Below are 25,114 nucleotides of genomic sequence, written 5' to 3' on the forward strand. Positions count from 1 at the left end.
GGGCTAGTCAAGCTGCATCAGCGCAGCTTTTTTCCCACTTTCCACTCCACAACCGTACTGTGTAAAACACACTGTACTGTTGGTGGTGAAATAAACTTCAACTTCAACTTCAAATTTCAATCCGAACGCCGTTTTCTCTCCTCCTCGCGGCCGCTGCGCCATGGCTGCGCTCCAAGCCGGACGGTGACGTACTCGCGTACCTGCGCCTGCGGATTCGTGTCCGCAGTATGACGTCGCTCATGGTTACACGTGACTTCGATAATTATTCAAGGCACCACCTGTTATTTGTGTGAACTGTTCCTTGAATTGACGAATGGAGCTTTAGAGAAATAATAAAACACACAAACGGAATGTCTGGGTGTTTTTGGTTTTGCTTCGCACCGAAGCACGAGAGATGTACTTCCGCTTCGTCTGCTTGTTCGCACGGTCGTGTAGTCACGTGCGCAGGTACCGAAACTATGCCATTTTCTACCGTGATCCAGTGCGTGATCATGCTCTGCAATACGCTTGTTGTGCCTCAGTATTCATTCAGCACTGAATTATACCGCTAGTCGCGCGGTCTTGTGCCCAGCGCGCAAAATCGTGCGCGGCGCGAAACCAACAGATTGTGTAATTTAGTGCTACATGAATACTGAGGCAGAACAAGCGGATTATTGTCTGGTTTCGCGCAGTGCACGATTTTGCGCACTGTGTACAAGGACACATGACTAGCGCTATATTTACGCCGGTTCTGCCGGAACCCTATCCCATATATCCTATGACCCTGTCCTATAAACCCTATCCTATGAGCGCGAATTGATAATGGGGTGGAGAAAATATACCTGACGAGGCAAGGGCTCGAGCGCAGTCGGTTTACAGCAACCTCGGCGCTGCAGCCTCACACCGTCTGACGTACCTGTCTGAACTTGGTGGCGGTGAAGGCGTACGAGGTGACGCTCCTGGTGCGCTTCCACTGCAAATCGCGGGCGTGCAGCAGACCCTGGCTCAGCAGTGGGTGCTGCTCGTCTGTGCGCATCGTGGTCTGCATGTGCGAAGCAACACAAAGCGCCTCTTAACTAAAATTTATTTGCGACAACAGCAACAACAACAGCGCTGCGGGAGACAATGAAGAAATGTGTTCAAGACAGATTAAGGGGGACTTGGTACCGCGGACACCGGGTAATATATGTAAAGGAGGTTTGGCGAAGGGTACTATTCACGACGAGCAGTGACACTGCCCCAACAATCGCCGTCGAAACACCGTAGCATTTCACTACAATTCATCACTAAGCTTCAACAGATATGTTCTCCTATCTCTGCGCGACCTTTGAAGAGAGATGGAGGCCGTCGTAGCATTAAATAGCACAATATCTAATTTCATCTGAGCTATTCGTCTAGCGTGAAGCGGTTTGACTTGCGTAAATCCTAGTGAATCTTTAGAGCGCATCTCTTAAGACCCGACCACATGTATGCTTGCGGATGCGCGCAAGCTCGCGTTCGCGTGCCCACGCATGCGCAGACAGTGTATCACGTCTCGTACGCGGGGAAACGCGGCGCGATCTCGGTGAACAGCTCCTCTCTGTTATCACGCGCTTGGGAATGAATGATTTTACGAAACCAACAACCAATGAAGGCATTTTCTATATCTTTTTCATGGAGTCACGTCTATGGCGTACGTATACGTATGCGGGTGGTGTCGTTAAGTGGGCTTATTTAATACCTTCAGGTCGAAGCGCAATTTTCTTATAAATGTGATACGAAAACTGAATTCTGGTGTTTTACGTGCCAAGACCTACATCTGATTATCAGGCACGCCTTAGCGATGGACTCCGGATTAATTCTGAACACCTGAGGTTGTTTAAAGGGCCCCTCACCAGTTCTGGCCATTTTGAGCTGACAAGCGCAGAGCATACAATGCGCGCCAACGATCGTGTAGCAAAGAATTACATCTCTACGCGCCGCGGAAAGGTATGAAATTTCAATCCGAACGCCGTTTCCCTCTTCACGCGCGGCGAATCCGCCCGGAGAGGGACGATGACGTAGTCGGGCTCCTGCGCCTACGTAATCGTGCCCGCAGTGTGACGTCGCTTGTGGCGACACGTGACTTTGATAATTATTCAAGGCACCACCTGTTATTTGTGTGATCTGTTGCTTGAATTGACGAATGGAACTTTAGAGAAATAATAAAACACACAAACGGAATGTATGTGTGTTCTTGTTTTGGTTCCCACCGAAGCAACAGAGATGTACTTCCACGTCGTCTGCTTCTTCGCACGGTCGTGCAGTCACGTGAGCAGGTACCGAAACTATGCCATTTTCTACCGTGATCCAGTGCGTGATCATGCTCTGCAATCCGCTTGTTCTGCCTCAGTATTCGTGTAGCACTGAATTATACCGCTAGTCATGTGTGCTTGTGCACAGCGCGCAAAAGCGTGCGCTGCGCGAACGAGACAACAGCTCGCGCGCGACGCCATCGGCGGAAGTGCGTAGCGCCGGAAAAAAAAAGCGAGGGAAAAAATAATGAAAGCGGGGCCTGTGACGTACGCGTCATGCGATCCTCGAGGTCCGGTATGGGAGAACGCAGGCAAGGAATTACGCTTGTGTAGGCTGGGACGGGGCGAGTGGAGAGAGGTTTCTGCTTGGCAGTGGAGCCCATCTGCTGAAATCATGGGTTCGCGACACTGCAATATTTCTATCTCGGCTATTAATAAGCCGATTTGAAAACTTTTTCCGGCAGAATGCTCCCTAGAGAACACGTAACAATTTTCTATGGGGCCTCGTTAGGGGCCCTTTAATGGAGCAAAAACCCTCAGATTTTCTATCTTACGCCTATTTTTACTCGCGCCTGCGCACAAACGGCTGGCGATTCTTCAAATGAACGTCTCGTCCTCGTGTCCATAAGTTTTTGTAGGAAACTCTATGCTCTTGTCGGCGCGCCTAGCTACGCAGCCACGGCGCCGTACATTCAACTCTCAACGAAGTAGATTTATAGCATGCACGAAAATGCTTAACCTTTCCTTTTTGTGCTGATCTAACAGCTCTAAAAATATAACAATTACTTTTATAGATATGGAAGCATTTTGAAACACTGTCAATAAGAAAGTACGAAGTGGCGTCTTCCAAGGAGAATGAGCAATCATAGAGTGAACAATGGAATGAACCCTGTGAGCGCGCGCTGTCGCGATTATTTGTGAATGCAAACCACTATTCCTCGCGAGACGCAGCAAGGCGCGTACACGCGAGCTTGCGCGCGTCCGCAAGCGGACGTGTGGGCTCGGCTTTAGGCGCCCGTTCCTCAGTTGAGCGTCGGTGTACCTCGATGTAATCGCGCGAACCCGCGAACGCCACTGCTCGTGCGTTCGTCGTCGTCGTCTTACACAGCTGGCTCCGATGCTGCTTATGCCAGCGTTCCCACAGTGCGCCTCCCCTCTCTCTGAGAAGGCGCTGGCGACACTGACCAAAGCGCACTGACCCACTGCCAGTCGGTGCGGTGATTTTGATCTCAAATTATTTGCCTTAATATATTGCGAAACGATGACACGTCTTCAGCTGCGCTCAAATTTCGTTTTAGGAAGTTTCGCAATCGCCGGACATTTTTTAGCAAATCGTTTTGCCGTGAGCTCTCGCACTATATTTACTGACTTTACAACTTCTGAAGTTGACGGAATTACGATTGATTAACTGACGGTTTGTGCCAGAAGATTAGCCTTCCCTTTCCGTATTTGCGGTAGTTATTTAGCTTATCATAATTAAGGATCCTTGAGACGTCGGATCGTGGAAGTACTCTGTTCGTACAACTTTTTTTCGGAGCAGTCACTTATTTCCTGTGCTTTGCTCAGATGTCATATGCAAGATACAGGTAGCACTTCCAGCACTGGGTTTCTTTCTCTGGTGCAGCGTTCATGCTTTCGACAAAGTGCGCTCCTCGCTTGCGCGAGTGCACGCATGGTGAGCATGACGCACTATAAAGCGCAGACATTGTTAGGAAACTGTGGAAACGAAGATGTCTCGCTTACCCCTCTGTTCATAAAGTTTCCAAAGTCTTTCACAAGCACGTAGGATAAGAAGTCAAGATCTTTGACGACAAGCGTCGGCACATCTCCATTGTAAAATCTGCAAATCAGTGGGAAACATCTTGATATGGGCAGTGAAGTGAATACAAAACCAACAAACATGAGCACAATAACTACACGAAAAAGATGGAGGACGCTTAAGCTTCGCCTTTAAGAGTGGAACGCGGCAGCATTCAAAAGATCCCTGACTGCCTCTCAAGCTTTCCGGCAACTGGAACGTATGTAACCGTAATGTTTACCGGGAAAAGCTGGCCGCGAACGCTATGCACAAAGGCGGACTGCCTGGTAGAAATGCGGCGTCTTGGGTGGGTCGCGATGGATGGATGGATGGATGTTATGAGCGTCCCCTTTGGAACGGGGCGGTGGCTTGCGCCACCAAGCTCTTGCTACTATGCTGCCTAATATCCTACCTAGGTTAACCAACGAAAAAACAAAAAAAACCCACTATGAACTACCACGTCCAAATTTTCTGATACCCTATTGCGAACTGTGCTTTTGTACGTCTCCGTCTTTTGTCGTTTCCCTACTTTTCTTCCACCAATCCTCCAATCGCCTCTTACTGATGTCTATTGCGGACCTGTTTGGTTTACCACTGCTCCCGCTGAACCCAAGGGCTTCAAGGAGGCCAGTGGTGCCTAAATCGACCGCTGGATAGACGTCTTCACATTCTAATAAAATATGCTCCGTCGTTTCCCTAGCTTTACCGCAGCAAGCACATGCTTCTTCTTCCTTCTTATATCTCGCTTTATAGGTGCGTGTTCTAAGGCATCCCGATCTCGCTTCGAAGAGTAATGAGCTTCCCTTTGAGTTATCATAAATGGTTTCTTTCCTAATTTCGTTTTTTCCCGCGATGCGGCGAAGGCGAGCGCCATCTGGAGGTATTGCAAGGAACCAAGCGCGCCGCACCGCGGCCTCCGAGATACTCACGGGCCGTCGCGCGCAAATGGCGGACGCCGTGGTCGTTCTATGAGTGGTAGAAAGGCTAGAAAATGGGTTTCTTTTTGAGTTTTCGCGTAACTGAATTATGCTTTCTCGTATAGCCAAATTACAATTCGACGCTATCATGTCTGTAGGCTGTGTATAAATAGTGCTTTATGATTTTTCTAAGTCTTTCAGCTCGAGAAATTCAAGTAGTTCAGTAGCTTCCTTGCGCCACGGGGAGGGTGTCACTATGGGTGGTTCGAAAATCTTTTTGCCGAAACGACGTCCGACGCCGGATCTTCTGCGACATGGGGCCCTTAACGCTATCGCTCTTTAGCAGACTACGTATACACGCACGGCTACTTTTGCACTTCAGGCCGGGGGGAGTGGAGGAAAATTGTTCGTCTTTGCAATTGTATGAGTGTGTGTTTCTTTTTTAGCCACATTTGTGTTCAGGTTGGTTTTCTCTCTACTGCATGACGTGGCGAGACTTAAGCCTCCAACAGTAGCGTTTTTGCTACGAGTTTTCATGGAAAAGTTTGAAGTCATTATTCGCAGGCAGCGCCACCATGACTATACACAGTGAGGCACACTGTTTCAGCCTCGTTGCAAGAACCACATTATTTCTTCTTTTTTCTTTAGTGTAGATGTAGAAAAATTAGAAGGTAGGCAAGCTATCCCAAAATTCTAAATTCATTACGCACACTTAAAAAAATTTGCACCCTTTAGAGTGTATCTTTGTCCCACAACGATAATTCATCATCATCATCATCAGCCTGGTTGCGCCCATTGCAGGGCAAAGGCCTCTCCCATACTTCTCCAACAACCCCGGTCATGTACTAATTGTGGTCATGTCGTCCCTGCAAACTTCTTAATCTCATCCGCCCACCTAACTTTCTGCCGCCCCCTGGTACGTTTCCCTTCCCTCCCTTGGAATCCAGTCCGTAACCCTTAATGACCATCGGTTATCTTCCCTCCTCATTACATGTCCTGCCCATGCCCATTTCTTTTTCTTGACTTCAACTAAGATGTCATTAACTCGCGTTTGTTCCCTCACCCAATTTGCTCTTTTCTTTATCCCTTAACGTTACACCTATCATTCTTCTTTCCATAGCTAGTTGCGTCGTCCTCAATTCAAGTAGAACCCTTTTCGTAAGTCTCCAGGTTTCTGCCCCGTAGGTGAGTACTGGTAAGACACAGCTATTATACACTCTTCTCTTCAGGGATAATGGCAACCTGCTGTTCATGATCTGAGAATGCCTGCCAAACGCACCCCAGTCCATTCTTATTCTTCTTTATATCTTCTTCTTATCTTCTTTATACTTGTGTTTCCTTTCTTGAAAACGCTACGCTGGCTACTTTTCTGTCGAGAATGCTATGTCACGCTGATAATGCTCATGCCATTCGTTACCTGGAAATATCGGGCGCGCAGCGTTAAAGAAATGAAATGCAGGCAAGATATATAGATGACGATTACTGTGGGACAAGATAAGCCCCAATGAGTGCAAACTTTTTAAGAGTGCCAGCGACAATAGAAAAGGAAAATGAAGAAGAAAATATCAACAAGTACTATGTACACACGAACAACGTAGCAAGCACACAAAGAGTGTATTTTAAAGGGAAAAAAAGTAGAGCCGTTACGGGCACCGGCACCGTATACGCACAGTTCAGACCTGTACACGGCGGTCACCCACCACACAAAACGGAAAGTGTCCACACAAATCCTTTCATGTATAAGGAGAACATGGCCGCGACAATACGCTAAAGAAGAAGCACGAAGTAGAGAAGACAACAGAGAGACAGAAGAAAGGGGAAAGGCAGGGAGGTTAACCAGAGGGGAAGATCTGGTTTGCTACCCAACACTGAGTAGAGAAGGGAAGTGGATGTACAGTGATAGGAAAGTAGAAAGAGAGAAAGAAAGGGAGCACAGATGCACAAGCAAAGTCGGTCGCTATCACCGCCTATACTATCGCCGCACAGCACAGTATAGCACTTGTAGCATTATAAGCATCAGTTCAAGCTACAGCCGCTTGCCCAAGTCTGTTATCCTTAAAAACTGCATTAGTGCCCTCGTCGCCCTTCGCTGCTACGTCTTGTGATGCCGGCATTTTAAAATTATTTACTCTCTTAAAGGCCTTTGATCAAAGCGCGCTATCGCGACTGCGAGCGATCGTCTCTGTAAATTAATTGTAGCGAGAACAGTCACAGAGAACGTGCTGAAGAGTCTCCTCGCTACCAGTCATCACACGAGGCGTCGTCGGTTCATCGTATTCGAAAAGCAAGACTTCGTAAAAGCCACTCCCATATATTCGGCAAGGCAGGGCAGCCTCGAGTCGGCAGAGTCCAGTCGACGCGCGAAGGCGGAGAGAAGAGTCTGGGTGGTGCAGCCGACTTGCCTTAAGAACTTCGGGTGTTACACATGGAGAACTCGACATGCCTTGCGAACATTTCTAGCGGCATCTGTCCTTCATAACGGTGACGACTACTCTCTGCGGCCTTGAAGAGGCGATCGAGCAGCGTTATCGGCATGTCCGTTACCTATGACGCGCCGCAGTGACTTGGAAGCCACTGAAATACGTCACGCGATGTGCTTTCTCAGCCAAGGTATGGATTAGTTCTCCAATCCCGAATACCAGTTGTTCGCGCAGTCCACGTGGCAGGGCCGATAGAAAAGACAAAAATACGCAATGTCACTTATTTATAGGCAGTCCATGAGACTAGCAGGGCATGACTATGGTCCAATAACTTTTTTCATTGCAAGAGGACGTCTGTCAAGATTGTTGAAACAGCCACGCAGACCAACCTACTGTTGGTCATATTGAGGACATATAATGATAACATGCTTCCCTGAAGCGTCGGGGGTTACCATGGAACGTGGGGGTATTCTTCTTTGCGCCGAATCGAGAAGGGAGGCTTGTAGGCTACGTCTAAACGCGAACGATAGAGAAGCATGTCGGACGTGCGGTCAATCTTTTGCTTCGGCGAAAACCGCAGGAATGGAACGCCAGCGATAATAATAAAAAATATCAATGACGACGACAACATTGAACTACTTCTTCAGGACTAATTAAGGGTTTCGTGCTTTACAGCAGAAAAAAACTACGTTCATCTACATAAGTGGCCATGATATTCTTGTCTCTGAGCGTGTTTGTTCAGTTCGTAAATGTAATACCTCCTATCTCAATAAAGGAAAGAGCAGAGCCTTTCAAATACTTGGGATCTTATGCTCTGTGAAATTAAGTCTTGGTAAATCGAAGTACTTCCTTGGTCCTTAAGGGTTTGGCATAAAGAGATGTGCCCTCATGTGACATAGAGCATGGTTATTTCACAATGCAGAATGGCACACTTTGTAAACGTGCCACTATGCTGTCGTTGGTTTTTGTACAAACTGCGCATGATGTGAAATATTTGAGCACAGATGACTCGTTGTTTATATTCGCCACATCGGTGCTACTGTTAGAAGAGCCGTTTATCTGCTCCTCCAACACATAAACCACTGAATTGCAATCACTGCTGCGGCCTTCAATTGCGTGATCGTTGTTTAGCAATCTGGCGTGTATGGAGATAGATAACAAGGCTGAAAGCGGCTGCTTTGATTCCACGCCGCTACAAGCTGATAAACAGGACGCAGACTGCCGGCTAATCTATTGGCAACGCCAAGGCTTCGAGGCATAGCTAGTAAAGTTGCGCAAAAACGAACTTTGTCTTGAACAGCGATATTTTTATACGTCAACGTATATACCAATACAGAAGCTGTATACCTCTCTCCCATTTTATTCTCATTGCCTCCTCTTGAGCAAAAACGAACATTAATTAAATGTCAATGTTTAAAGTACACTAAAGGTGGTCAATTAGTGAAGCGAGATTGGTAGAGTACAGTGGCAAAGTGACAAATGCTTCACTGTTGCCAAGCATAGATATTATATAAGCGACTAAATGACGCAAGCTTGAGAGAAGAGTGGTGCCACTGTGTGGAGGAAATACAGAACCACATCCATGGTCTTATGTCACCCCAGCAATGCTTTGTCTAGACTACACACAAAACGATAAAATTAAGTTGTATTTGAAAATGAAAAGAAAGTCTTGTTGAGTATGTCATACTGGTATTCAACAGAGAGTCTGTTTCTGGGAGCCACTTAGTGCTGTCGCTTTGCTTACCACGACGACCATAATATCTGTCGGCGTCGCGAAGGGTTTCTGCGCAGCCTCAATGGTATCGAAGGGTACCGCGTACAGCCTTTGTCAAAAGAAACGAAGTCACTAATAGCATGAGTGTTGTCAGTCCTGTTGTATCGTGCTGTGCTAGTGGAGCTGCTGCTGTTATTAATACTTCGAGGGTGACAACAAGAGTTCACCTCTCACACGAGGTCTTTCAAGCAATGTGGATGCATCAAGAGACCGCTTGAACGTCCAGGGCTAATCTGGCGGTGTTCCACATAAGCGCTTCGTTCCTTTCGAAGGAGGCTTTATCCTATGAAATTCATGGAAGGGCTAAATAGACGAAAGTTCGTGCTGTCTTTAATGGAAATTTTATGCCGCGACTAACTTGTCTCATGGCATGAGGTAAACGTTTTATATTTGCAAAAGTGAAGCGTATCTGTTTAAATTCACAGTAGTCTTTATAGTGAAGCAACATATGAGACACACACACACACACACACACACACACACACACACACACACACACACACACACACACACACACACACACACACACACACACACAAAACGCACCTTGTGCGAAGCTTTGGGACAAAAATACACCTTTTAGTTACATCACCAACAACCACCTCTTAAACATAGCTACTCCGATGTGCATGTTGTGCGGTATGTTGCTTGTAGCTGAAGGTGCGATCAGATGATGTTGCATAATACTGAGTACGTTCAGTGCCAATTGGGTTTATATTTATTGCCATAGTAGCAAAGCTAAGATTCAACCGAGAATTTGGTATTAACATGTATTTACAGGCAATTCGACTTAGTTTTCAATATGCTCTCGCAACTTACTTCACTTTCACTAAATAAATGTCGCGGATAAAGAACAATTGCGAAATGAAAGTGAAGACACACATAACTGATAAATAGAACTTACTGAAAGTGTAAAACACTGTGTATGTAGCGGTGGTCTCGCGAGTAACCCGCGATTGAAATGCTACGTTCATTGCCGGTGGAGCAAGCAGGCAGACCTGCAATCTACAGCCGGATAGCCTGGTAGCGTACATACTCACCCGAACACGTCTCCGTATTTCTCGCACCACTCAGCAATGGCATTTGTGATTCCCTGCGGTGAGGAAGGTATACTCAAAACCAACTCCAGTCACGCGGTTCAAATATCGACTGGCTGAAAGCCGCAAATAAGTTAGCACGTTCGTATCGTCCAAATAGAAACACCGGCGGGTAAAACGTTCATTTGCGTATACCTCTATATTTTCATCAACTTGAATTATGCCAAAATTTGATTCTGATAGGTACTGGTTTTCTTTACACCAGAAATAATTGGTCAGTTTTGTAGAATAGAGATTGGCAGTAACCAATAGGGGGACATTTTAAGTCTGTAAGAAGCCCTCGGGATGTCGCAAACGCGATGGGAAAATGATACTTCTATATATCTATAGGCACTAGGCGTGTGAAAGTACAGGAGCTGCAGAACGTGCGGCTTTGTTAGTGTTTCTCTACATTGACTACAATTCTAGAAAGTGTATCACTGCCGGAACGCTATCATATCACCACGTGTCTTCATACTTTATCGATTTTGGTAGAAGCCGGCAACATCTTAGTTGTCAACAATTTGAATTTAATGAAAAATAATAAATCAATCTAGCAAGGCGGCGACGCTGACGCTTAGAAATTTCGCCTCGGCGTACTTTTTATTGGGATTTCGTCAGGCGTGCCCAAATAAGCGGTTCTCAGAAGGCTGAATCTGCTGCTGTGTCGATGTGGACGGCAGTTGATAGAAATAGCTGAACTCGTGCTACTGCACTTAAAATGAATGAAGGAAGATATGACGAAAACACTGACCTAGAATATGAATCTGTGAGGGCCTTGAAGACAAGGTCACGTGCGACGAATAATTTGCGCAATGTGGTTCTGGAGGCTCAAAATAATAAGCAGCAATGGCTCAACTGAGTGGTCATGCAATTACAGACACTTGCGGGCTGACCTTTCGGTGATATTCCCATAAGTTTCCACACAAGATGTTCGGAGTCGGTCCAGGAATTCCGAGATCCTTGAAGTAGCTGAAGTTCCTCTTCCGCCAACTGCAGCAGGACAGATGCAACAGTTGTAACAACAGAAAGCTGCCCGCCGTCTGCATGCGTGCCACAGCGGCTTTCCTTTAGACGTGGAAAAAGTTTTACACAAAACGTAGAAAATTGCAAACAAGTAAAAGTGACGGTTTAAAATAAATGTCCTCTACAAACCTTTGCCAACGTTGTATTAATGTGGTGTTTAAATTACAGACGTAATGTCAATAACTAGTATCTTAGATAATTATTCGCAGGTACTGGCGGTTTCTCGAGGAGGCTACTAACAAGATACAATTGGCTTTGACCCCACTGAAGGCTTTGATTCTTTTTCTTAACTTGCTCTGTTTAAGCTGGGGCACCTGCAATAAAGATTTCAGTTATCGCATTTCTTTTTGTTTGGCGGGATAAGTTTAACTTTAGAGTCGCGAAGCAGAATGTTGAACAATGTCATTGCTTATTTATAAAACCTTAAAGCTGAGATTTTTCGGTTTACTAATGACGGACGGGGTCGACACTACAAACCGATGGTGGCACATTCGCCACTGATTGGGTGGTTTCTTGAGGGACAAAACTAAGATCTGTTTTCCTGCTATCTTTTTCATTCAGTTATTTACAAGTTATCTACGAATAAAAAGCGCGCATCAAATTGATATAATATAAATTCACAGACAACATTTTTCGATTATCAAAGAGTTCATAAGGTGCATGACATTCCAGAACACCGGATAAAGGCGAAATACGGACGGCGACACCACCTTAAAGTTCTCGCAGCAGCTGCTGTGACGTCACAAACTGTGCCTTCGCCTACTTGAGGACGGTTGAGTATTTATTATTGGAAAATCACCACATGGGCACTTTGAAATAAACGAAAAATGTCAGCTCATACGTTCTGAAGACCTTTCCTGTCCGAAAACAATCAATAACGCGAAAAATTTGCGAAATTCATGACGTCGGTTCGGCCTCCGCCGTGATTAGTACGAAGTTCAAGGGGGATGTTCGGGATTCTTGTCCCCTAGTAATATATACATTGTAACAACCTTCAGTAACGCGGATTTACAAACTAATCTATTCATTAAGGAGTGAACTTGTGCCTAAACTTAAAGGCAACTCTTGTCCCTTTCGTAGAGAAAATTAGTCGAAGAAGTGTTTTTTGTCGCGTGCCACCGTCTGCACACGCCGCTTGCTGCTTCTCCTTATCAGGCCACACGCAGTAGTTTCCTGTTGGGGCCGGGGAAGAAAGGGGGGCAGGGACTTATCTGTGAGAACTCGTGCGCACGCAGGCCTAGCACGTGCACTCCAGCTTTGCGTGTCACGATAGACACTCTGCTCATAAGCAATAATTCTGGGTGTACTATTCAAACTCCTATAAGGCATAATCTTGAGAGACGGCCACAAAATGCGTGCTGCTCTTAGCATTGCACATCAGCCAGTCGTCGGGACATCTCAACATCACTGATATATTTGACAAGCGTTGAGCTTCGGCCTCGTTGTGAAGCATACGTAAGACTGCTTAAGGGCAGTGATAGACGGGGACAAGCAAGTGGACGCTTGTCAACTTGAATTGTTGAACTTACAGGCCGCCGTACATGACAATCACACGAGAAGAAGCACTGGCGTGGACACAAGTGCATGCACCTCACAGTATACTACAACAAATATTCCATATGTAATGAATAAGCCTCCCTGTATCGCGTCACATGGACGTTCCCCAACCTATAAGCAACCCGAAACATCCCCAACCCTACACTTGAGCAACGGGAGGCCATGTTGACCAGCTCGGATCCGAACGCCCAGCGATGGCTGACACGATGGGCCCGAAGCACAGCAAACGCCAAAGGAGCACCGGAATAAGGGCCCTCTCTGCCCTTGCTGACACATCCGAGAATGTGACATATGCTGTAAGAAGGTGTGATAAATCGCCGGGGACCGTTCTAGCCCAACAAGTCCCAGCAAGACAAAAGCGGTTAAAAGGGGCGACCCGCCGATACCGTCCGATAGCGCACAACGCAGCACGTGGACCTAGCTAGCACAGAGGGCAAAGAACAGTCGCCGGTAGCTGCGTAGAGACGCAAGAACATTTTCTAGCTCGTTTTGACATCAGTGACCTAAACATTTTCCCTTAAGTGCAGCGGTGACTCAGCGCCTCGGTGACTGCAGGATGAAGGCCACTCGAAACGATCTCCAATAGCCCTTGTCTTGCGCTAGCTGATTCCAACTTGCACCTGCAAAATTTCCTAATTTCATCACCTAATTTTCTGCCGTGCTCGACTGCGCTTACTTTTCCTTGACACCTATTTAGGTGGGGGCGAAAAGTAAGAACTCTTCCATACTGCGTGCCTGAACTTAGGTGCCGGTTAAAGAATCCCATGTGGTCAAAATGAATCTGGAGATCTCCACTACAGCGTCGCTCATAGCGCAAGTGCTGCCTTGGGGCGTTAAACTCCATGAGGCGTTCCGTGGTAAGCCAGTACATCCCCTAAGTGCTTTGGCTTGGATACGCTTACTTTGCCCATGCTAGTTATGCAGATGTCGGAAATGACGGTATGCTGCGCAGCAGGAATCCGGTAAAGAGCACCCTGCAGCTGCGACATAGACTGTATATAGGGACGCCCTCAACTCTTTCCTGCAATGAACTTAAATGATAGCGGTTAGCCGCTTTTTTAATGTATTGCACATGAGAAGCCCGTGAAAGGTCTCAGTCAATCACCTTCCCTAAGAACTTGTGATGGGCCGTACGTTACCAGATCTCCCTTGATTTTATTTATTTATTTTACCCTCATGGGGGGTTTGCACATTACAGAGGTGAGGGGCATATTACAGACCAAAATTGAAAAAAAAAAACAGTTGATACAGTAACAATAAGGAGCAGTAACAATCGACAAATTAATATAAAATGTGTACAGTTACAACTAAGAAAAAGCAGGGTAATTTCATATATCGCATTGAGACATTGGCTTAAGGGTAAATACCGGTAACATTGCTGTTGAGACAGTGCGTGTGCACATCATGCACATCACCTCAGACTTATGTCTATCGCTTCGCCATTCTTCTGAAGAAAGACCCTACATGACATTAAATGTAACAATCGATGCACATCGTACCTCTCTTTCATCAGGGTGTGTGTTTGTGGCCCGATCGTTGCTCCATCTATTTCAGAAATAGCCTGACCTACTATTGTCCGCGCTCAAACAATTGATTACCCCCTCTTATACCATAACTACAGTATGCACACACGTCTATACTGATGGCTTGACTGCGACGACCAGTTAATTTGTGGCGGCACGGTGGTACATTATACTGACAGGAAGAATAACACTAGGGCTCAAGACTCGGAGCTCTGCGCCGTTCTCTTCAGTTCATTGATTCATTGATACAGAGAGTTCTGGCAAATGAGCCGTGTTTTGCTACTCAAAGCCGGCTTCTCAGCGTATGCAGTCGGTTCTCCGACAAGGGGCACACGACCATTTGTCGTGCGAATCCGTGCAATTTCACATCCACGTAAAAGAAAAAAAGAACACGAAATTTATTTCCGATGGTTACCTCACCGTTGTGGAATCACTGAAAGTGATTACGCAATCAAGGCTGCTTCGGCATCCATGAAGACCAGTGTTCCGATTCCGCAGTCTAGGGCAGACGCGGCGAGACAGCTTTGAAACCTGGCGTGCGCACTCTCGTTGGCAGAGTAGAATGTCCCAAATTTAAGGCGCACCAGACAACTCGAACTAAACTGTAAGCTGCAACTCCGAACTCCACCCGTACTGTAGCGGCATGAAGCATCGCCTTCGGCTGCGGTTAGGAGCCGCCTGGCAGGCAGCTCCTTACACCTGTTATTTTTTGTAAAAGGAAATGATCTGAAAGTGTCTGTCCAAGCGTTCGCAAAAATGTTTTTTTTACCTTACAGCCTTCGCCATCAAATTGGTGGGAATAAAATGCTACAGACCGACTGGATTCTTTGCTCTTGCATATAAGCGCAGTGCTGTTGGTTTATCGCATTCTTGGATTTAAACATGAGCAATCAGGCGTGCCATCATTTAAAAAAAAATCTGTGCCGCCAAAAGCAAATGAGGCATTTATGCCGACAACATGAATTAACGTAGAAAAAAACGGATATCATTACGTCTTGACCACGCTGTATGGATGCTGTGTGGATGAGTTTAGTGGTATGACTCATTTGAAATGTAACATCCACTATCACGATAGTCGGTGCCGAACGAAGGTTGATAACCTCGTATCAGTGTTTCACAAAGAAACCTCGAGGTTAACAGAAAAGAACTCGTTGAACGTTACGAAGATAACGCAGACGGCTAGTGACGAAACATCCGAATGTAGAAATATATAAGGCGTGGCACACATACGTTCAGGTAAAGTAACGAAAACTACCGCATATGTTAGTGAAGAAATTTAACTGCTGTAGGAGTTGGAGTTCGGCATATCAAAAGTGGTAGCGGGTCCATGCCGTCGTCAGACTAATCCACGCTGAGGACGTTGTTGAAGGGAGGAACAGGTTCTCATCAAGAACGAAGAGTATTGGGTTTATGAACACTATATGTGGCTAGAGAACGTTACTTACCAACAGTCTAGCATGACTGCATTGAAGCACACGGCTCACTGCCCTTTTGAAAGAAGGGGATGCTCGTAGACAGGGGTGTCACGTTTGACTCCGCTGTTTGCACGACTTGGCTCCTGGTGTGGCCCAGCAGCGACCGCAACGAAGCGGCGTATATAACGCACTTTCACTGGAGTTTCTCGGTCCCAGCGTCGGGGTCGGCGACGAAGTGCCATCCATCAACCCCATAGTCATCAAACGTGTCTCGCCTTGGTGTCGCCGCTGGTCTGTTCGAAGCGACGTATTGTGAGCCTCACGAAGCGATTCGTCGCAGTAGGGCAGGAAAGGCTGGGAGGTCACTTCCCCCGCTGGCCGATCGTGACACTGTGTAGACGTCATCTAAGTTCTCGGCGTTTATCGCAACCAGCATGCAGTAGCCGCAGCCTTCCAAAGAAACTTCTTTAGCAAGGCCAGCGAAAGCTGCTGCTCATGGTGCTAGCCCATGTTCTGTACTTAACTAAGTAACGTGCAATGTTTGTTTGTTGCTTTTGATTTAAATGCAGTTAGAAAACGGTAATACGCTTGACCCCACTCGTATGACAGCGCTAAAAATTTTAGGGTTCCTGTTTGCTGGTGACATCAGCGATGTGCACACAGACATGCGTTGCCATGTAAAACAATTTGTCCAACATTTGTGCGGGTGCTTCCATGAAAACGTCCTGATGAAGCCTACTCATGATGCCGCCAATGCTTCTGCGAAGCGCAATTCATGGGCTGCGATACTTTTAAACAGAAAGGCTAACCGAATGAAAATTCGCGGTGAGTTGTCTGTGGCCCATATAATTGATTCGTGTGCTCTGCTATGTATCAGCTCGACCAGAAAATGAGCCGCAAAGCGAACGAAAAAGAACAAGTGGCGGTTGCGTGTGGTTGCAGGTGGCACATACGCGTGAGCATCAAAGAGAGCAGACTAATTGTGATCCCTGACTAACACGCAACACATAGACCACAGCTGCGGTAGAGAAAAAGCGCCGGAAGCAACACGCTATCTGAATGTCCCTGTTAGAGGAACTTCGCATGGCATTGAAAAACAGAACTTAGCTCGCTGAACGCTAAGAGTGCGTCAAAGAATTGATTGGTTGAATAATTGATTGGGTTTACCGTCCCAAAGCAACACTGGGGCTATGAGCGACACCGTAGTGGAGCGCAGTGGACCTCGTAGTGGCTCGGGAATATAACTTTGGCCAGCTGGGGTTCTTTACCGTGCACACTAAGCACGTTAAACGAGCGTTTTTTACAGTTAGCTCCCACTGAAATGCGGCCGCCACAGCTGTGAATCGAACCTGCGACCTTGCGCTCAGTAGCGCAAAACGCCACAGCCACTGCAGCATCACGGAGGGTAATTGCAGGAGCTCTCACTGAAATCAGGAAAGACCTGGGGTGTGTCAATACAATCTATGCTGCAACTGTGCAGGGTCCTCTTTTTTGTATACCTGCTGTACAGCCTACCAGTCATCTCCAGCACCTGCAGAACTAACCTGAATACAATCCAAAACATCCAAGCCGCGGAGTGCGTCAACGATTGAAGTTATTGCAGCCGTTCAAGAATACACTATTAGAACGCACATTGCCATTGAAACAATGCGTGTGCACACAAGACCCTTCACCCACCGCCTCGCAAGTCTCCCAGTAGAAAGGCCCTGCACGACATTCAGTGCGACTGTCTTCGCCCACCGCGCCTCTCCCAGGTCAGGTTACGCACCTATGGCGAGACCTTCGATTCCTCCATGGTGTGTGAGCCGTACTCAAGTAAACCTTACAATCCCAGGACTTCAGAAAAAGTCGGACTTGTCAGAATCAGCACCTAAGCAACTTATTTTACTCCTCTTGTACGAGAAATACAGCGACTGCACACACGTCTAGACTGATGGCTCAACTACAACAACCAGTTCCGGTGGTGCTGTAGTTACACTAATAATGGGAATAACCCAGTGGTACAAGACTTCCCATATAACTACATCTACAGCTGCAGAGCTCGCGGCTCTCCGCGACGCGCTTCATGTGATAAATGCTGAAAGTCCTCGATAATGGGCAGTCTTCTGCGATTCAAGGCCGGCCTTGCAATGTGTGCAGTCGTTTCACCGACATGGAACTCACGATCAGCTCACGTGCGAAATCGTGGAAGTTGTGTACCAGTTGAGAGAAAAAGGCTGTGATATCTCTTTTCAATGGATATCAGGCCAATGCGGTATCATTGGAAATGATGACGCAGATATAAAGCAGCTCGGACGTCAAACAAAGAAGACCGCTGCATCCCCATTCCTCTCTGAAGCACCGATGCTGCGAGACAACTTCGCATTCTAGCACACACGCTCTCCTTAGCAGAATGGAATACTGCAGATACAAGGCGCACTAGGCTGCACAGACTACACCCTTCAATGCAACTCAGGCCGCCGATCGGACTGCACCGACGCGAAGCGTCCCCTCTTTGTCGGTTGTGGCTGGGAGTTGCATTCATGAAAGCTTACTCAGCACTAATTGGAATGGGTGATAGTCCTGCATGTGATGTTTGCGGATGCGAGGAAACATTGACCACTTCAGAAGGGTCGAAATCTGGCCCAGTTGGTACATACTTGAACGAAAAAACCAGTCAAAAACACAAAGGACAAGAGGAGAGGCTCACACCACAACGATTGACCACTTATTGTGCCGCTGTTCTCAATTTCAAGCGCAAAGACAATCTCTGTCCAACGCATTGAGGAAACTAGATGATCGTCGTCTGAGTGAACAGACAGTAGTAGAGCAACGCCCCCACCGATCATCGGCTCAGAAGGCAGTGAAGACACTTTTGTGCTTTCTGAGAGCGTCTGGTTTGCACGAGTGGCTTTGACTCAATGACGGTCTGTGCATGTCTCTATATCCTCTCTCCCTTCTCTCTCTTCCCCTTCTCCCTTCCCCCAGCGTAAGGTAGCCAACCAGATTCTTGACTGGTTAACATCCCTGCCTTCCTTATATCCCCCCCCTTTCTCTCCCACTAAAAAAATATGCACTTGAGAGAACAAAACAAGGACACGACCTACACAGTTATCCTCGTTGCGAAGGAAGGAAGGAAGGAAAAACTTTATTGCTCTATTTACAGCTTTCAGAGGCTAACAGAGGTCTTCTTGTTTTACTGAAGTCTCCGTCGTCTTGAGTGGTCAGCGTCCCTATTCCAGAGCACCGCTGAGCTCGTTGCGAAGGTGCGAAATGCAGGTCAAGAGGTGGCGTAATTTGCGATAAAGTGTGTTTCATGTGATGTGGTAAGTATAACTGGAATATAGGGAGAGCGCGTAATGAAATCAGTGAGATTATTTTAACATTTCTGAGATATTAATGCAAATAGCATTATTGACAGTGTCAAGTGATTTTTTCTTATATTTAACCGTTTTCGTAGGCCGAATACGAAAATAGTACCATCTAAAAATGTGGGCGTAATTTCGTTCACGGCGCTCGTCAACGAAAATAATAAAATCCTTCAAAATTTCTCCGAATTCATTTGCGCCTCAAAAGAATGCTATTTGCATACCTAAATCTAATCGTAGATGAGTTCTGTACAATATTTTTATCTCTAGCATGAATAAGTTTACCCCGATCACTTTGTTAATCTAAAGCCTGGAAGGTACGGGACTGCGTTGCTCCCCAAGTAAGTCGGGGCTCCTGCTTTACCAACCGATCAAAACGCACAGAATCAAGAAGCAAAGGGAACACGAAAAGATCAAGGTACGCACCAGGGATGGTAACACAATACCGACGGTTATCAAGATCCGAGTCCTGGGCATGACGATCGAAGCGCTCGGCAGGAACGAAGACACCGTCACCCGCATCACGGGAAAGGCGGCCAACGCGACCAGACTGCTCAAGCGCGTTACCACCAAGAAGGGAGGCATGAAGGAGGAAAACGAAAGAGGCAGAAGGAGGAAATTCAACGAAAGCAAAATACGCGCTAGAGCCAAGGCACTGACGGACCTGCACGCGGAAGACCCCGGCACCAGATACATGGACGCAGCCGAATATGCCGGCCGCAACGGCTTCGTGATCGCGGTGGTCGACTGTGGAGGCAACGTGCGGGCGACTGCCAGCACAGAGCAAGCAAGTGGAGGAAGCAGAAGAAATAGCCATCGCCCTGGCCATCGTAGACCGAGAATGCCACACGATCCTCAATGACTCCAGACAGGCGGTGAGGAACTACGCCAAAGGAAGAATTGCCCCAACGGCGGCACGCATCCTGCTCCGACAGGCAGACCACGACAAGAGGACTCGAATCAAGTGGTTCCTGGCGCACGCAGGTCAAGCGTCGGAGAAGAATGCCAATCGAAACGAAACGGTACACGCCCGAGCGCGAGGACTAACCGACCGCGCCCAATGCAACGGCCGCCCGCTGTGGTTCAGCGCCAAAGACAGGATGACCAGCTATAACGAATTGACCAAGGCCTTTCGGCTGGCCAGCAGACTTCTCCCGTCGCCCTGCAAAGGGCTGAACAGGTCGCAGGCCGTGCTGTTCAGGCAACTACAAACGAGAACGCTTCCAAGCCCGGCGCTATTGCATAGGATGTACCCAGAATCGCACCCCGATGACAAGTGCAGAGCGTGCTGCAGGGAGATGGCCACATTTGAGTACATGCTATGGGATTGCTCCAAACATCCAAGCGAAGATAACTCAGGACGTATACCACCGCAGCTCGAGGAAGCAACGCGGAGCGACGAGCAAGAAAAACAACTCCAGGCCGTCCAGCAGGTCATCGAGGCGCTGGCTAAGCAGGAGCCTGGCGAGCCGGCAACGGCGAGCGTGAATCCTCGCAGAGCACACGCCAAGATGACGACGTAGGCTACGTCCGAAGCGCGCGCTTTACTGCAGGCTCAATAAACGTTTTCCCAATCCAATCCAATGTCAGCTTTAGGCCGCTTGTGGCTGGGAGTGGCGTTCGCGAATGCTTGCTCCTATCGTATGGTAATGGCCGAGAGCCCGACGTGCGACTCCTGCATGTGCGAGGAAACAATCGAGCACCTATTACGCACCTGTGTTCGCTACAATGTACAACGCCTCTCTCTGCAGACAACTTTAAACCGACTGGACTCGAGACCGTTCTCTGAGATAAAGATACTCCGACCGTGGCCATACCCGTCACTGACACAAAAAGCGGTTCGTGCACTAGTGCAGTACTTGAAGTGCACCGGTTTTACAGACCGCTTATATTGTACCTGTGGATACTCCCACGTACATGCACTCAGTGCTCCCTCTCTTCCTCTTTCTCTGCCCCCTTTCTCTCACCTCCAGGGCAGGGTAGCAAATTGGACGCATGTCTGGTTTACCTCCCTGCCCCCTTTCCTCTTCTTGCTCTCTCTCTTGTCTACTTGCTTATGTTCTTGGCAGAGTAATAATCACGTACATACAAGATAGCTACGCAGGAAATCTTGTGTCTAAGTTACGTGAAGGCGTTTTAGCGTTGGGCAGCATTGTAGAAATTTTAAATATGAACCAAGAATTTTATACAATTGTTCAGCGTGGGCGCATGGTTTTTTATTCAAGTAAGATCTTGGTTTGGGGGGGGGGGGGGGAGGAACTAGTTGTATTGATTCATGATTAAAGCACACCGTTCGGATGCAAACAAAACGAGGACGAAGAACACAGACAACAGGAAGGACGAGTGCTATTATTATGCTGTACTAAGTGCCCATGTCCCAGAAAAACAATATTATGGTCAACATGCCACACGAGCTGGTTACGACAATGAGCTTGACGCTTGAAGTATTCTGTAATACTGGCAGTACGCGATTGTACTTGAGTATGTTCATTCATACAGCAAGCAACGTCACATAGTATATCTTATCTGCGGTCATTGGCACGTCCTGTAGAGAACAAAGCATATCCGAAGGCGTGCTCTGTATATTGTCCCGTCTTATCCCGCCAAATGAGCTCCCAATTATCTCGCCATTATTCACTTCGCTTAGGCGGTGGTGACTTCGAGCGGGCAGCAATGACAACAATGATGGTATGTACTCTTGTGAATCCTGAACTCCGATAAACGTATGCAAGCAACGACCTTTACCTCATTTACCTTATTTATCAAAAGGGCAACGTTGTTGCGCATTACTTCATTCTTTGTTCTGCAACAAAACAGCGACAATGATTCAAAAAGTTTTCCCCCGCACATTTTCGGGAGGTGCACTTTGAGAGGCATGCGAGCCCGGCGTGCGACTTAAATGGTTCATCCGCGTGTTACAGGGATGTGCGAGAGAAATATCCGTAGCTAGTACAGCAGATTCAAACAGGCAATTTTTTTTCTAGTAGAATAATTTGTGCGCCATAGAGACCACATAAATCGTGTAGAAATTGCTAACAACATTATAGCAAACAGAAATGAAATTATTTATAAGTTGGCTAAGAAATAAACTTATTTTTGTGTTGTGTTTCATTTTTACTTATTCCTTTTTTACAGGATACTGAGTGTGTGTGCATTCAAATTTTAATTTGATTCGTTTTCCTTTCAACCTCAAGCGTTGTGCCTGTCGTCCTTATTTCGTCTTGCCTGAAGCGCTGGTCGATTACTTTCTAAGAATGCACCGACCAGCCCACTTCAGCACATTTTTAATCTTGTGCTTAAGTGTGACATTGCTGCACGCGTGTGGTATCATCCACCATTTTATTTTTTATTTCATTTTTGCCTGAAGCTCAAGAACTAGTCAGGACTCAAGCAAGCTAGCGAATAACCAACGGAACCAGCAACAAAAACTGAAGACGATCTCGATGAAAAGTGCGAGAAGCTGCTCACCGGCGGGAGCCTGGAGGCTGAGAGAACCCTCGTCAACCAGGTGAAGCAGGCAGCAAGCACCCTTGGTTTTTTTGGACTAAGACGACCACCCACCTCGGTAGCGCAAGGACAAAATCCTAGCCTGCTTTTTCAGTCAATAAACGTTTTCTTTGTTCATCCATTCCCTGTTAATAACTACTGATTGAGTGATTGTCGCCACTCCTTAGCTAATACATGTATATAAAAGAAATGAAGTAACAAGCGGCATGTGTTCCTAACCTCTCTAACTGATTCCTCAGCTAAATAAGTCTATGTATCGTGATGGCGGAATTGATGCTAATGGGTGCCCTATGCAAGATCATTGAGTAATAATCCTGAAGGTAGTGTTACGGTGGAGATGTTATGTGATTACACGAAGCATCCCTTCGGAGTGTTCGTGGAAAATATTAAGCTATTTCGCCCCATATTTCTAACAGTGTGTTCTAAATACGTGCGCTAGTCTCGCTCACGTGCTGGCTTTAGTTCAGACGTGTTACTAAGGTTTAATTCATTATTATGGTTAAAATAAAGGTATAGAAGACTATAACATACTAATGTACTGGCCTGGAAATAAAGTTGCTTAAATATCTTGATCTCCCATTTAGCTCATCCCTTCTCTGTCTGTAGAAATTTACTTCAGAAGAACTTCAGTTTGGCCTAGTTGGTGTTTACTGCATTAACACATCAAGCTGGGCGAGTTGGCGATTGAGCATGTTCCTATGTGTGGGCAGCGCAAACCGGACGAAAGACAAGACGAAAAATTCAGGTGCATTTCTGATTGCGTTGACGTGTTAGTTAGATCTTAAGGAAACCGGAATGGCAGAGTGCGAAAAATTCAACCGCTTGTGCAATTTTTAAGAGAAAACGAAGTGAAAGTACTGACCACTGATAAAGAAGGGTACTTCGTCCTCCTAACGGAAGGGCAGTTTTCTGAGAAAGCCTCAACCGCTTTAACAAAAAACTTCAAGAAAGCACACGTTGAACCTAAGAAAGTCAAAGATCAAGCAAAGAAATTGTTGCTGGAATTGAACCTTGAGCGTCTATCTAGTACACTGAACAAAAGCCATGGGTTGAACCTCGAGGTTTTCTTTACGATAAAAACACATAAACCCGAGCAACCTTTACGCACAATTGCGTCTGAGAGAAACACATGGCAACACGTAGTCCCTGGTTATCTTCAGAAGAATTTAACAGGGCTCCAGGTAGAAGACCCATTCAAAGTAAAAAACTCAGAAGATGTCATTAGGTTTTTACAAGAAGGGGTGTATCCCAGCATGCAGAGCGTTCAGCATCGACGTCACAGATTTATATTATTCCCTTCCTAGAAATCAGCTGATCAAAACGATCAAATATTGCATTATGGAAAACGACGAGTTAAAGTTTAGGAATGAGAGCGGCGTCCCGGTTCAGTCTTTTCTCGAACTCTTGGTTTTTTATTTGAATTCCCCGTTCGTTATCTGGGATAATGAAATTATGATTTAGAAGCAGGGGGTCTGCATTGGCTCTCAGGTCGCGCCAATTCTTAGCGAGATCTTTCTCGGCACTGTTGACCGGACACTCGAGAGCGCCTTGGCAGGAACATTGATCAAGTGCTTCAGGTTTGTTGATGACTACTTGGTAGTTGTCCGCTCTCACAATAGTTTCAAAACATTGGAGCTATTCTCGCAGCCTTTGATAAAGAAGGAATGGGTCTCAGATTTACTCATGAATTGCCGATTAATAATGAAATTCAGTTTTTGTATTCGCAGTTAAGAGTCACAGCGCAACATATTTGTTGGCAATATAACTCCAGGACAAGCAAACCAATTCTAAACTAGGCGTCGGCACACTCAAAACTAATGAAAAGAGGAATTGCTATGACGTGTTCAGGTTCCGCACTTAGAAAGTCATGCCACCACCTCGCCAATCTGAGCTTTTCGCAACAACTCAATCGACTAGAGAAGGCTGGTTTTCGAAATGCTATTATCGTGTCAATATGTGAAAGGCTAGTGAAAAAAATAAGGAAAGGGGAAGCACCCCAAACACAGGTCGAAAAAGTAATAAAGTATGCAGTCATCCCTTATGTACATCAGATGGGGCATGGGTTAAAAAAGACAGCCATGAAATATGGCGTTCAATTCATCTTTTCAGCAAAGAATTCGTTAAACAAGATTTGCAATCTTGTCAATAGACCTAAACAGGCGTCCAAGACTGTGTGCCGCGTCAAAGACTTGGGGCAGCTTGTGGCATGCTCGGTGGGAGTGGTCTACGTAATTCCACTTTCGTGCAGGAAAAAGTACTTTGGGCAGACGGGACGCTGCCTTAACATCCGCCTTAGGGAGCACCAAGGTGCGATCAGGAATGCAACAGGTTCTAATCTGGCCGCGCATTGTAGAGATTGCTTATGCAAACCGATGCTTGAACGAACGGAAATATTGTATAACAATATGAATCAAATCAACCCCGAGATTGTGGAATCCTACTTCATGCATGTAAACTCAGGTGCATGCGTCAGCCAGACTTCTATCACTCTGCAGGATAAAG

The 25,114-nt window shown here is 46.6% G+C and overlaps 1 protein-coding gene across 1 annotated transcript in view; it reads right to left on the reverse strand.

Annotated features, from left to right (window-relative positions):
- The window catches only part of LOC126531785 (cytochrome P450 3A43-like), a 101,029-nt gene that overhangs the window by 68,362 nt on the left and 7,553 nt on the right, over positions 1-25,114 (reverse strand). Inside the window, exons 2-5 of the mRNA XM_050179512.3 lie at positions 11,134-11,230; positions 10,202-10,254; positions 3,996-4,092; positions 896-1,021 (exon numbers count right to left, since the gene is read on the reverse strand). Of these exons, the coding sequence (XP_050035469.1) occupies positions 896-1,021; positions 3,996-4,092; positions 10,202-10,254; positions 11,134-11,230 (373 nt within the window). The remainder of the gene's footprint in view (positions 1-895; positions 1,022-3,995; positions 4,093-10,201; positions 10,255-11,133; positions 11,231-25,114) is intronic.

The sequence above is a fragment of the Dermacentor andersoni genome, chromosome 5 (genome assembly GCF_023375885.2).
Source record: "Dermacentor andersoni chromosome 5, qqDerAnde1_hic_scaffold, whole genome shotgun sequence".
NCBI lineage: Eukaryota > Metazoa > Arthropoda > Arachnida > Ixodida > Ixodidae > Dermacentor > Dermacentor andersoni.